Source organism: Camelina sativa, chromosome 12, assembly GCF_000633955.1.
Source record: "Camelina sativa cultivar DH55 chromosome 12, Cs, whole genome shotgun sequence".
Classification (NCBI taxonomy): domain Eukaryota; kingdom Viridiplantae; phylum Streptophyta; class Magnoliopsida; order Brassicales; family Brassicaceae; genus Camelina; species Camelina sativa.
The window spans coordinates 32,674,476-32,689,693 of NC_025696.1; the positions used below are offsets into that span (position 1 = coordinate 32,674,476).

At 41.2% G+C, this 15,218-nt stretch overlaps 1 protein-coding gene across 1 annotated transcript; it reads left to right on the forward strand.

Annotated features, from left to right (window-relative positions):
* Positions 6,202 to 7,580, forward strand: LOC104734094. Its single transcript, XM_010453600.1, has 2 exons — positions 6,202 to 7,015; positions 7,243 to 7,580. The coding sequence occupies exons 1-2, from the start codon at positions 6,202 to 6,204 to the stop codon at positions 7,578 to 7,580; spliced, it is 1,152 nt and encodes a 383-aa protein (XP_010451902.1).

The window sequence follows — 15,218 nt, forward strand, 5'->3', positions numbered from 1 at the left end:
ACAATCAACTAAAGCATCCTAACCGATCAAAAACACCTAATCATATATCCCATCCCTAGAAACTTTGCTACACTACTCGGACATAGAAACGAATGAAAAAGCAATCATAATAATCGAAAATGACATTATATTAAAAGATAGAGTAGAGTAGAAAGAGTATGGGGTAAAGATCTAAGAAAACTACAAAATAAAAGTGCAAAAACAAGAAGAAAATGTTGAGTCGCTCAGTTCTCTCACAGAGGCTCTCGCTCTCTGGTTTGAGGGTCTGCGGCGTGCTCGTTTGCGAGCTAGGGAAAGAGGGGGTTTATATATGGAAACCCATTTGAACTAGATTCCCAAACCTGCCCTATGGTCTACTCGATGGGGTACACGAGGATGAAGTCGGCCAACTCCTCGGGTGGATCTTCGGGTTGCTCTTCACGCTCTTGGATCCTCTTAGATCGTGTTGGGGTTCGGACTTGTTCTTGTAGCTCGATGGCTCCTTCGGGTACATGCTCGAGTTGTCCTTGTTTTTCCCCATTTTTGGCTCCTTAGCACCTGTTTTCATCCAAAATATGCAAATGCAGAAATGCAACACCCTAAATGCTCTAAAAGTTGATTCTTACAGTAAATGACCTAAAAATGCTAAGTTAGAGGTATGAACAATGCAAAATATGGACAAAAAAGGATGCTAAAAACATATAAATTAGAGTGTTATCAAGCTTCATCCTTGGATCTCACGAAGTAAATCCAAACTTTTCTCGAGTAGTCGTCTGTAAAAGAGATGAAATACTGGCATCTCCCTAAACTCATAGGTACATTAGGAGAACCCCATAGATCAGAATGCACATAGTCCAGTTTTTCTTTGAGCTGAGCCAAAACTCACCTTGTGAGTCTTACCGAAAACACAGTCTTCACAGAAGTCAACTCCCAAAACTTTACTGTCCTTGAAGCAACCTCTCTTAGCAAGAACCTGAAGTCCTTTCTGACCAATGTGTCCTAGTCGACTGTGCCACAACAAACTTTGTTCATCTGCTTGAGCAGAAACAGTCGGCTTATCCAACTCTGCAACGTGTGCTTCTGCAGATTTAGCAGCTCCATCCAGAATGTAGAGTGTCTGGCGCCTCGTACCCTTCATGAACACTGTACAACCATTCACAACTTTGAGAACACCATTTCCACCTTTAAACTCACATCCTTTCAGCTCCAAGGTACCAAGAGATATCAAATTTCGAGAAATGTCAAGCATAAACCTGACATCATGCAAGACAAAATTTGTACCATCCGGGTTTTGAAACCAGATCGACCCTATACCTTTCACTTCACAGTAAGTGTTGTTTGCCATCCTGACCTTCCCATTAGACAACTCGTTCATCTCCATGAATAAGTCTCTCCTCAAAGTCATGTGAAAGGAACACGCTGAGTCCATAATACACTAGTCCTGACTGATTTCTCCCGTAGCCAAATTTACCTTTGATGCTACCAAACCTAGTAAATCCTGAGCATCGTCCTTAACCATTGCTGTCTCGCCTTGGTTTTGTGACTGAGTGTTCTTTCTCTTGTTTCTATCTAGCCACTTGTAACATTGCTTCTTGAAGTGACCCTCCTTTCCACACACCCAACAGATCTTCTTTCCTCCATCCCTGGATTTGGACCTTTGCCGATTCTTGCTATTTTTCTGTTGACTGTATCTGTTCTATGATCTGCCTCTTACGAAGTGAGCTTCAGAGATATTCTTTAAACCATTGCTATCCCTCAGCTCCATCTCCTTTGACCTAGCAGCACTTGCAACTTCCTCGAACTTAATTCCTTCTCTCCCATACCTCAATGACTCCTTGAGTAACTCATATCTAGCCGGAAGAGAACTAAGCAACAAGACCGCTTGAACCTCATCTGGAACCTCTATATCTAGATGACTTAGATTAGCTATCAACTTCAAGAACTCATCAATATTCTCGTCTAAAGTCTTAGACTCATGAATCTTGAAATTGTAAACCTTAAGTTGCAGATAAACCCTATTTGGAAGAGTTTTACCATAAACAGACGCTCTAAAATTAACCACTTCTCTGCAGTAGTAGCACAATTCTCGATCTTCCTCAAAACCTTATCCCCAACATTCAAGAAGATCACATGCTTTGCCTTGTCACAGCGATCGAGTCTTGTAGCCTCGTCCTCGATCAGCTTCTTCATCTTTCCCGGATCTGACTCTTCCGATTCTGTTAGCACCTAAGGTGTGTGCTCCGATAACACATCCTTCAATCTGAGGATGCTCAGATGTGCGAACAAACTTTTTCTCCATAAAGAGAAATCTCCAGTTCCATCGAACAACGCGACTTCCAACTTTGCACTCATCGTAGATCTTGATTCGCCTTAAAACGTAGCCTAAGCTCTGATACCAATTTGTGAAACCTAATTACAATCTTGAGATTAGATCGAAATCGAATCGAGAAGTAAACAAGAAAGAAAACAAAACGACACAAGAGATTTAACAAGTTCGGGCTTCGATGTGAAGCCCTACGTCTCGCCGGCGTCGGTACACCGGAATCCACTATACTCAGCTCAAACTCGAGCTTATACTTCGTCGGTTACAATCGCTCAGAACTCTCTCTACAACTTCTCTCTCTCTCTACAATGAAATCGATACAGAGAAAAGAAGAAGACGATAGACTTTAATCGTCTAACAAACCCTCACACGTGCAAGCGTGCAACCAGCGAGAGAACCGAGCGTGTCAACGCTTTAGTGAATAATTGAGACTTAACCAGCCTCAGTCGAACCAACCGGTTCACAAGCTAAACCTGCTTCCAGGAAACTCTCTGTTCCAATTAGAGTGTTTCCAACACTTGATTAATTCCACATTAATCTTCTGATCTTTAGACTACAACCTTCAAATCTCTACCTTAGTCAAAGATCTCTTACTTGGTGAATCCTTGCATCCAAACCCGGACACCTGCTTAACGTCCTACACCGGACTTCTTAATTCCTTGAAACCCGAAGCATCTGCAATGCTTCCTGAAACTTCCAAACCGGTAGTACCTTAGTGAAAATATATGCAGGATTGCTCTCCGTAGGAATCTTCACCACTGTAACAACACCCTTGCTGATAATATCTCTCATGAAGTGATACTTCACACCAATGTGTTTCGTTCTTTCATGAAACACTGCATTTTTAGACAATGCAATAGCACTCTGAGAATCGCAGTGCACCTCTACCGTATCCTGAGGAAACCCAAGCTCCTCTGCTAAACCCTTAAGCCAAACAACTTCTTTAACAACTCCAGACAATGCAATGTACTCAGCCTCGGTAGAAGACTGAGCTACCACCTTCTGAAGAGTTGATCTCCAACTTATAGGATTACCTCCTGCAGTAAAGACCATACCCGAAGTAGACCTCCTCTGAGTAGCATCGGATGCATAGTCCGAATCACAATAACCTGTGACAACAAATTCTCCTTTCTTTCTGAAACTCAAACCCAAACCAACAGATTCCCTCAAGTACCTGAAGATCCACTTAACTGCTTGCCAATGATTTTTAATAGGACGACTCATGAACCTACTGATCAGACCTACCGGATGAGCCAAATCAGGTCTGGTACTTATCATCCCATACATAAGACTCCCTACTGCACTCTGATAAGGAATCTTCCTCATGAAATCTACATGTCGACTAAACTCCTCTTCAGACGCTGCCTTTAACTTGAAGTGAGCACCAAGAGGCGTGGCAACAGACTTCGCTTGATCCATCCTAAACTTCCCAAGAATCTTCTTCAAGTAACTCTCCCGGGATATCTTCAATCTGTTCGTTGACCTGTCACGAACAATCTCAATGCGTAGGATCTTCTTAGCTTCTCCAAGATCCTTCATTTCAAACTCCAGATGCAGCAGAGACTTCAAACTCTGGATCAAGTCTCCATCTGTCGAAGCTATTAGCATATAATCGACGTAAAGGAGTAAGTAAACATAAGCTCCACCTTTAACCTTCTTGTAATACACACAGCTGTCATAGTCACTCTGTTTTTAGCGGTATAACTATGTAAGAGAAACATGCATGTTACATACCATCATATCAATAGTAAAGCCATAAAACATCTCATTTATTTGACCCAAAAAAAAAATTGATTATAGAGTAGGGCATTTTTTTCCAGATTCTTATTGAATTAGGAACTTCTGTCCGTGATTGCAGAAATGAGCATTTATAGTTGGATAAATAGACGTCTTTGACCTCTTTAAAAAAGGAAAACAATTTTTTTTTATTTGCGATTTCGCTGATGAATTAACCTCCGCCGTTATCATAAACTGTTTTATGATTGCATTCACTAATCAGATTTGGTGACTAGATGGTGGTGACAACGATGAGAACCGGTGAACGAGATGGTGATGAACTGATTATGATGAAATCCAGGTAAATGAGATATTTGTTTGTGATTAGATCCATTGGGTTCAAAAGATAGTATCTTCTTAGGGTTTATATTTCTTCTCTCAAAACAAAATTCAATTGAATCTATTGAATTAGTGGGATATGAGTTGGTGTTGGCGGTGGAACGGTTTTGTATTTTGGAGGCAAGGAGTTGGGGTTGTAAGTAGTTGACGAAGATGATGTTGATGGGGAATGAGATGGGGAGCAAGGGTTGTTGGAGGAGGAGGCGACGGTTTTGTCGGAAGAAGAGAAAGAAGAAGGGAACAAAGAAGAAAAGGAAGAAGAAGTTAGAAGGCTAAAATTGTATTTTGGTTTCACCAAAAAACCCCAAATCCAGTATCATGGATAGAAATACCCAATTTCAAATTTTGTTGGGAACAAAACCCCATTTAGATAAATATCCAACAGTAAAGCTTATACCCGTGGCTTCCTCAAAATCAAAACGGATAAATACTATGTAAATTTTTTCAAACATCAATGGTAAGAATACATTAGACAACTACTTATAATTTAAGTGTATTTCATACAAAAACATAGTTGACTATATTTTTAAGCTACCAGCAAAGAGTATGCAAAGTTTATTATTGTCTCCCACAAATGATCTACTCTTTGTCTATCCGAATATAGAATCAATACATATAGGGTATTGTTTTTATAATTCACAAGCTGTATCCCTTTTCGTGCTTCCAAGAAAATAAGAGTCCCAATAATAGTATTCGTATATGATTACTTTCCTTAATACTGATTTTTAGATATATACACTTGACATCGTGTTATTCGAAATTCTTAAAAAGAAAATTGGTTGATAAGTAGATTACCGTAAATAATATGATTTACTAAACTTATTACTATTTTTTAGAACTTTACATCAACCTCTAGCTTCCTTCTGAGTCTAGCAAACAAAAAATTGAGGTGGTATGTTATTTTTTAAAAGAGAATATAATGGAGTAAGTGACTTTTCTCTCTCTCAAAAGGGCGAAAAGTGAGTGCCTTTTCCTTTCTTCGCCGGCGTCAATCACGGCGCTGGAACCCTCCTCCTCTTCCCTTTTCAGGCCCTCCCCTCCTCATGGGGAAGCAAAAGAAGAAGCGCAAGTCGTCCCCGCCTCCGTCCCCCTCCACCAATCCCCTCGTCCCGACCTCGTCACCCCTATCAGCACCTCTGCCGCCTTCATCGTCTACATCCCCCACCACTGACCTAGTGGCCCCCAAGGCTCCCAGTAGCCCCGAATATGCCCAATCGACTGCAGAAAGGACAGACTTGGCCATTGTAACCTTAACTTCTCCAGATCTGGCTGTTTCCCCAACCCCAGAATCTGCGGAAATACAAGAGCGGAGGACTGATTTAAAAGGCCCCGCTCCAGCTAGTGCGGTAGATATCTCGTCACAACCCACTACAGAAACGGTAACTCTTGAACAATCCCAGAAGGAATCCACTCTGGGAAACCAAGGTGAACCTCAAACCACCGCTGATGATTCCTGGGTTGGTATGGTCAAAGGCACCTCCAAGATTCTGCGGAAGAAAGGAGTCTCCTTCACCCTCCCTTCGGGCGAAGTCTGTGTTAAGATCCCTAACTCAGTCATAGAAAACAACCGCAAGTCATGGGAGTTCTTCGTCCTGGGACAATTCTACTCGGACCCCCGTTCCTAAGGCACCCTCCACAACATTGTTAATGGTATCTGGAGCAAGAGATACAGAGATATCTCGGTCTCAAAGCTTGATGGAAACACCTTCCTTTTTCGTATCCCCAACGCGTTTACCAGGCACCACGTCATATCTCAGAGACTCTGGCAGATCGAAGGGCAAACCATGTTTGTTGCCAAATGGGAACCAGGCGTCATCCCAAAGAAACCAGAGCTATCCTCTGCCCCCATCTGGCTAGAGCTTCGTAATGTCCCCCTGCAATTCTTCAATGAGGAAGGCCTTGAACATGTTGCAGTTATGGTGGGAGAGCCAAAATGTCTCCACCCATCGACAGCAAACAAAACAAATTTAGAAGTGGCAAAGGTTTTCACCGTCATATATCCACGCAAACCGCTGCCGGAGGTGGTGAATGTTCAATTTCCCTCAGGGGAAATCGTGCGTATATTGGTCTCAAGTCCCTGGATGCCGCCGGTTTGTTCCCACTGCAAAGGCATTGAGCATACTCTAAAAAGATGTCCGACTGCTCCTATCACCTGTTCGCCCTGTAAATCTACGACTCATTCTCAGGAGACCTGTCCGAGGTTGAAGGAGCATAAGGAGCAGAATGTTAATCGGAGGAAACAAAAGAAACACCCCCAGACCCTATTAGACCAGGGTAGATCTGCCCCCGCGAAGGCTACTAAGATGGCTTACGTGAGAGTCTCCTCACAGGTCGCACCAGCTAAACCCACCAGCGCTCCATCTCAAGCTGAAAAAGCTCCGATTCCGGTGTTGAACCCACCTCTGGAGATAGGGGAGTCTAGCGGATTATCGATTCATTGCAAGGCGTCAAATCCCCCAACCACAGAGGATCCACTCTCTGAAGCTGAACCAGACTCATCAGATACTTTATCTTCAGAGAGAGGCGATGAAACGGGAGATGAATTTGTGGACGATTTTCAAGTTGCTCTCTCCAAGAGGCAACACAAGGTTCAGCGAGGCAAGAGCCTCAAACTCACATAGTTTTTAATGTGTACGAACCTTTTTTGTCGGATGTCCGCGGCTTTAATATATATAGCCATGGAAGCGGCTTTAAAAAATGGATTAGGCAAAGAAAATCCCTTTTTGGAGGTCTTATAGAGACCCACGTCAAGCAGGAGAAGATGAAGAAATTTGTAAATAATCTTCTTCATGGCTGTCTTTTTGAAGAAAACTATGGTTTTTCAGATTTGGGAAAAATATGGGTCTTGTGGGATCCTAGTGTCCAAGTTGTGGTGGTTTCAAAGTCCCTACAGATGGTAACCTGTGAAGTTCTGCTGCCAGAGGCTAAAGACATGATCATTGTTTCAATCATCTATGCCTCAAATGAGGAAACTCAGAGAAAGGAGCTGTGGGCTGAACTGGTATCTCTTGCCAACTCCCCGATGGTGGAAAACAAACCGTGGATTGCTTTAGGAGATTTCAATCAAGTCCTTAACCCTGATGAGCACTCTAACCCTCCTACATTGAATGTGGACAAGCGCACTAGAGACCTGAGAGATTCCTTGGTTGAGGCTGACTTATAGAGGAAACTCTTTCACTTGGTGGAATAAATCAAGGACGAGACCTATTGCAAAGAAGCTAGATAGAGTCCTGGTAAAATCGGCTTGGTACTCCATCTACCCCTCTTCTTTTGCTGTGTTTGGAGAACCCGAGTTCTTAGATCATGCTGCTTGCGGGGTCACTCTTGAAACCGGGACCATAAAAGAGAAACGACCTTTTCGTTTCTTTAACTTCCTGCTCCAGAACCAAGAATTCCTTCCATTAGTGGCGGAGCAGTGGTTCTCTTGTAATGTGGTGGGTTCTGCTATGTACCGTGTCTCCCTGAAACTCAAGTGTTTAAAAGGGCCGATCAGAAGTTTCAGCAGGGACAACTACTCAGGCATTGAAAAACGAGTGATCGAAGCTCATGATGCCATGATCTCTTTGCAAGAGAAAACTCTAGCGGATCCTAATATTCAAAACGCCTCTTTAGAGCTCACAGCTGAGGAGAAGTGGCGATTACTAGTAAGAGCAGAAGAATCATACCTTAGGCAAAAGTCCAACATTACCTGGTATAAGGATGGGGATTGCAATTCTGCCTTCTTTCACAGAGTCGCGGCAACGCGGAAAGCCAAAAACCACATTCACTACCTCTTAGATTCTGAGGGTGGAAAGCTAGAATCTCAGCAAGACATTAGAGACCACTGTGTGGCTTTTTACTCTGACCTATTTGGTAGTGAAGCAGCCCCCGTGGGTATGGTTCAAGGCAATATGGAGCTACTCATGCTCTTTAGAACAACACCTTCCCAACGGAGCCACATGGAGAAACCTTTCACAAGGGAAGAGATCAAAGAAACATTCCTGTCCTTGCCCCGTAACAAAGCCAGTGGCCCTGATGGTTACCCAGCAGAGTTTTTCACAGCAAGCTGAGGTGTCATCGGACCTGAGATCACTGATGCAGTCTTGGAATTCTTTGAATCAGGGAAACTTCTGAAGCAGTGGAACGCCACAACCTTGGTTCTCATTCCGAAAGTTCCCAACGCCTCTAGAGTATCCGACTTTAGGCCTATTGCTTGTTTAAATACGGTCTATAAAGTCATCTCTAGACTGCTAGCTGATCGCTTAAAATGGCTACTCCCAAGTGTGATTTCTCCTTCGCAGACCGCTTTCATGCGAGGAAGGCTTCTAGCTGAGAATGTTCTTCTAGCCTCAGAAATAGTTCAAGGTTATAATCGCAAGAGCATTGGGGAAAGAGCTATGTTAAAGGTGGACATTCGCAAAGCTTTTGACTCTGTAAACTGGAACTTCATCCTCGCAGCCCTTCAAGCAATTGGCGTTCCTCATCGCTTCATTGGGTGGATATCTGAGTGCATCTCAACACCTTCCTTCTCAGTCTGTGTAAATGGAAGCTCCAGTGGTTTCTTCAAAAGTGCTAAAGGTCTAAGACAGGGCAACCCCATCTCCCCGTACCTCTTTGTCCTGGGTATGGAGGTCTTCTCAAGGCTCCTGCAGTCAAGATTTGATCAGGGTTATATCGGTTATCATCCTAAAACATCAGGTTTGTCTCTCTCTCACTTGATGTTTGCGGATGACATTATGATATTTTTTGATGGCTCTGAAGCATCTCTCCATGGAATAAATGAAACCCTGGACGACTTTGCCTCCTGGTCTGGTCTCCACACAAACAAGGAGAAAACCCAGCTCTTTCATGCGGGCTTGAGTCAGATTCACACGTCGGCCATAGAAAGGCACGGTTTCCCAACTGCCTCTCTCCCAATTCGCTATCTTGGTCTGCCTTTAATGCACAGGAAACTAAAAATATCTGAATATCAACCGCTCCTGGACCAACTTGACGGAAGGTTCAGCAGCTGGTCAGCAAAGGCTTTATCTTATGCGGGAAGATGTCAATTACTTGCCTCAGTTATCTCAGGGACTGTCAACTTTTGGATCTCAACCTTCATCCTCCCTAAGGGCTGTATTAAAAAGATCAAATCTATGTGCTCAAGGTTCTTATGGTCAGGACGCTTAGATGGGAGCAAAGGGGCAAAGGTTGCCTGGGACACTGTTTGTTTGCCAAAGAAAGAGGGTGGCTTGGGTTTAAGGCGTTTTGCAAAGTGGAATACCACCCTCTATCTCCGGTTCACCTGGATGTTATTCTCTGATTCCGGATCTCTGTGGGCTAATTGGCATCACTACCACAGCATAAAGAACAAGAGTTTCTGGGAACTCAAGGCCCACCCCTCGGATTCTTGGATGTGGAAATCTATCCTCAAACTTCAACCACTCGCGGAGCAATTCATTAAAGTCTTGGTGGGAAATGGTTCCAAGGCTCGTTTCTGGTTTGACTCATGGACGCCCCTTGGTTCTCTACTAAAGCACATTGGCCCCTCGGGTACCTCTCTGCTTTGGGTTCCACTGTCTGCTTGTGTTAAGGATGCCTGCAGTTCTGAAGGCTGGACTCTACCACCACCAAGGTCTGAAGCCACTGTGGAGCTCCACGCTCATTTATCCACAGTTGAGCTTCCAACAACGTCACAAGTTCCTGACGAGTTCTACTGGTGTGTGAATTCAGCAAAATGCAAAGAGTTCTCCTCGTCTCAAACCTGGGAATCCCTCAGGCCAAAAGCGGAGGAAACAAACTAGCATGATGTGGTTTGGTTTAGAGGTTACATCTCTAAACATGCTTTTAACATGTGGTTGTGTCCCTTGAACAGGCTCCCTACTAAGCAAAGGATCCGCGACTGGGACCTATTGCAAACGGCAAACTGTACCCTCTGCTCCACAAACGCTGAAGATAGAGATCACCTCTTCCTGTCCTGCTCCTACTCACAAGAAGTCTGGCAACTCCTTCTCGCAAAACTTGACCCCTCCAGAAGACTTCTCCTCTCTTGGTCTAAACTCCTCTCGTGGGTCCGAGCCTCGTCCCAACGCTCCCCCTCACTTCTGCGCAAAGTAGTCACTCAAGCCGCCATCTACAGCATCCGGAGACAAAGGAACAATCTTCATCACAACAACCAAGTAATCCCACCGTCAGCCCTATTCAGATTACTTGACAAGGACATTAGGAGCATCATTCACGCAAGAAGCCACCGCAAGAGGTTTTCTCGCCTAATGGAGCTCTGGCTAGCTTAATTCTCACAGACTGAGATTTTCTCAAATTTGATTTCCCTTGTTTTTATTATTTTTGCCAAGGAATCAAAACCTTAAGGCTCTTCATTGTAATGGCCAAACCTTTCATTTATTTCTAATGATATTTACAGTTTAGCAAAAGAATATAATGGAGTAATGGACCTATAGGTCTTCATCAACTTGTTGTTCTTATTACCTGTTTTTTTAAAAACACCATCATTGTCATGACTGATTAGTAGGATTATAATCGTTGAGTTTTATAATAAACTTGCATAAAACCTTCATAATAAAAAATGACATTTATTTTCATGCATGCCTGTACATTAAAATATAATTGAAAATACTCTATTTAGTAAGAAGCCATTTGAACATAGACCAAACTTCGAGGTCGCCCTAAATTCTCTCCCAAAGACCAGCCGCCGCGAGAAAAAAAAAATTTCTTCGATCTGCCCTCTCCGGCTGCCGGGCTTCATGCCGGAGCTGTGGGAGGGTTTAGTTTTTCGTCTTGCTTCTTAATCTTTGTTTTCTTTGGTTATCTCTGTTGTTTTCGCTGTTGTAACTCTTCTGTTGTCAAGATCCCCTTTGAAGCGAAGATCGATTGAAGAAGGGGAAGCCGTCGGCAGCAAGATTTGGTTGCGGTAGAGACAATCCGTTTGTTAATGGGTTAGTCTAGGTTGTGGCTCGGTTCTGGTGGTTCTCTTGTGGCTGATGGGTTGAAGGAGACGAACGTATGTCGTTTCCTATTATGGTATGGTACTTCTCTCGTTTCTCTCTTCTTTGGACTGCGGGTTTTTCAACAAGGTGGTGTTGTTTGTGTTAGTGTGGCTACATCCGCTGGTTTCAGGTTGCAAAGAGAAGTTTATGGTTTGTGTCTTCTCTCAAACTTGCCTTCTCTGTTGGTTGGTACTCAATCCTTAGTTGTTCCGCTCTATTAGGTCTCCTGGTTAGTTAGTGTTTGCGCTATATGCTAGGCTTCGTTCTTTCTGCTTGTCAACCGGATGGTATTTTGTTGCTAGCCATCTACTAGCTCACTTCGGCGGCTCTTTTGAGTTGTGGTTTTGGGTTTTAGGCATAGTAGTGGAATCGTCTTTCAGCTGTTCTCTTGCGAGGAGGTCACCAGTTTTGATTCTGTAGATGGTTAAAGCTGGGTCGACGAGGGTCCGCGTGTAAGAGCTGTTAGTCCTCTTTGGCTTGTCTCAGGTCGAATCTCAAGGTTTCTTCTTTGTCCCTAGTTTGGCTCGCCTTCTCTTGACTTGTTTTGTGCGACTGGATGGTTGTGGCTTCTGTTTCTCTGATGTCGTTCGAGCTTGCTTTCGTTCCTGCCGGTGCTGATGATGGTTTGTCGACGGTGTGCTATCAAGGTTTATAGCACTTCCGGTCTTATTGGTACTCTCCGGCTCTTACAGGTTCTATGGGAAAGCTTGTGAGCTTCTTTCTGATTCAGCTGGGAAGTTTTAGATCTTTGGTTTTTGTTTATGCCTTACTGACCTGTTTTTCTAGGTTGTTTAGTCTTTGTACCTTTGTTTCCGGAAGTGTGTAACTTCCCGGCTTAAGCTTCCCTTGTTTGAACTTAGTGCTTCCCTTGTTTGGGATTAGTCTTAGGTGATTTCTTTGTTTTCACCTTTTTGTATTTAACAGTTCAATGATAATATAAATCTAGATGACAAAAAAAAAAAGTAAGAAGCCATTTAGACACAATACTTGTCAGTGTAATGCTCTTCGGGAAACTCATGTTCCGAGTTCATAAACTATATATGTATTAAGAATTTACCCATCTTGAAAATTGCTTTACGTGAATATGATCGATCGACATTAGGCTACAAATTATGCTAATCAGGTTCTTTGAAATGTTACCCAAGTATATAATTCACGGGTATTAGGAGTTAATAGAACGGCTCTATGATGTGGGAGAAGATTCTTTTGCAAACTTGTCACTTAGGACACTCCTGCATTTCCTAACACAAGTGAGATTGTTTGTGGCTTCGTAATTGTATATTGTAGTTGTTTACTCTAGAATTCTTTAGCTTGAATCAAACTTCCCCAATGAAAAACAAGAGGATTGGTGTAGCACTGCAATATGCTCAGTTCTATTGTTCTAACGATATAGTATGAAGGGTTTATAGAAACATCTCTCTAGCTAATTCTGTAGCATGTAACATAACTAACTAACTCCAAACTAAATCACGTTTTTGATATCTATAATGTGTCATCGCGGTTGTCTTTCTTGAAACGATATAGTGTAAATTAAACAAAAGGAAAACTGGAGAGACTTCTAATTTTTTTTCCTTCCAAATATTATTCACATTTATGCCTGTCGTCAATCTGTCATTATCAAACAAAACAAAGCCATTTTGAAGATTCTAAAGTTCTTTCAACGCTTCAAGTCGGCACGAACCAACATTATTTGAAGACGGTATACATTCTTTGGTTCCATTGCTTTTGTTTCTTTTTCATATCATTGTCCACTATATTTGGGGTGACACTACAATAATAACTAGTAGTCAAAATTTGACCAAGTAGTACATGTATAATTTTTTTATTGTATGCAACTAAAGCATGTAATTTTTTGAATTTTAACTTTTAAACTTCTGAAAAAGTATTGATTATTTTAGTGCCTAGTTGGTTTTAACATAACGATTGTGATTGCAGTTTTGGGAGTTTGAGAAAACGATCAGATAAATGTGGTTTCAAGCAATACTAAATGTTTAGAACCACTGGTTTAGTATTTTAAAAAATAGGTGTGTTTGTGTGAATTTTATGACTGATTGATCAGCAAAAATAAAAAATGATCAAAAATAAATGTAATATATAATTATAAAAAGGTATAAAACCATCAAAAATTATATTATTATGATAAAATATAAAAATATTTAATTGATTAATTACAAAAACCACAAAAATATCATCAAAAACAAATTTTAAAGTGAAATGTTTATTATTTTATGCATTTGGTTTGTCACCAAAAATTGCATCATGTGACAAACTGCGACATATATATATATATATATATATATATATGCTTGAATTCATAATCATAAATCTTCTGGATTGTCCTTAGAAATATCATGCAAGAGACGATGCGATGAAAACTTTTCTAAGTGTTACCCAAAGAACTAGTGAATGAATAAGAGATATGCACAAATATATATAATACGAAATATATATATATATATATATATATTTTAATTATAATTAAAATTAAATTTTGTTGGTTTTTTTTTATAAGTCCCTCACAGCAACCTCACGCAACCATAAATGCTTGCAGGAAATAACTTTTAATATCGAACGATTTTAAACGGTCCAACATACGGTAGTATAAAGCGGTTTTATGATTATTATCATTGACGATTTAAAACGATTGATTATTTTATCAATCACTAATTATCGCAACCGCTTGCAAACATACTGTTTTAGGATAGCAAGGGAAGAACCAATCAATACCTTATAGGGAAAAACATTACTGTGTAATTGATGTACAAGACACGAGGTACTTTAATAGTTTTTTTTTAAAATTGCTCGATATTGAACTTTTCTCAAGTTTGGTCAAACTAAGCTCTGACCATATATTCGAACAGTAGTGCCTAATTAAGTAGAACAGTTTGACAAAAGAAGTTTTTATACATTTTGAATTGATGACCACGTTTTTGAGTTATAGTCTATAAATCTATTCAACACTATAACTTTTCATATCCTCCAGTTTCGCATGGCCACTGTTTTTGCGAACTCAGAAAGCAGAATTATAGTTGGCATACTGTTCTATATATACTATTATAGGCGTGGCCACAACTATATTATACTATTATAGTTGGCAGAACTATAATTCTGATGGGTCGATTTTTAAAGGCGTGGGGTTGCTTTCTACTATTGATTGCTGACCTAGAATTCTCCCTATATAGTCTCCTTGTGCTTCTTTATCATCAGTTAGTTGCCCTTATCTAATAGGTCTCTGTCTTGCTTTGTTGATGTTTGAAGCTTTTTTGATTCTAGGCATAGTTTTTGGTTGATGTTTATGATTCCCTCATTCATGTACTTGTGAGACTATAGAAGAAGTATTGCAGTTATAGCACATTTTTAAGGGCATGTATCACTCTCCTCGGATCATCTTTTCCGACCCTCCAAAGCCTTTTCGGAATCTTTTTGATCTTCTCAGAAGGTTCTAGAACCATCCACTTCGTCTTGCTCAAACCTTCCTCCATCTCAACGCTCCCTACGTGAACCTTGTAGGACATTTTGACGAGGGAGAGAAATTGGTTATCTCTCTCCTTGTTTTGTAATAAGAATAGAATGTGTTGTTAGTGTATTCTCTATATATAGCTTTTTGTGTGTATATATATTATGTATATGTATATATAGAGTGATGGATCTATGGTTTGCGTATGCAATGCGTTAACTATATAGCCGGCCAGAAGAAAACAAGTTTTATAATACGTGTGATTGTGTTGGTTGAACTACGAGAATCTCTTTTAGGTTCAATTGGTAATTAAAAATGATGAATGAGGGAAGTATTGCAGTTATAGCACTATTATTATGTGTGTATATCCGAAAAATGATGT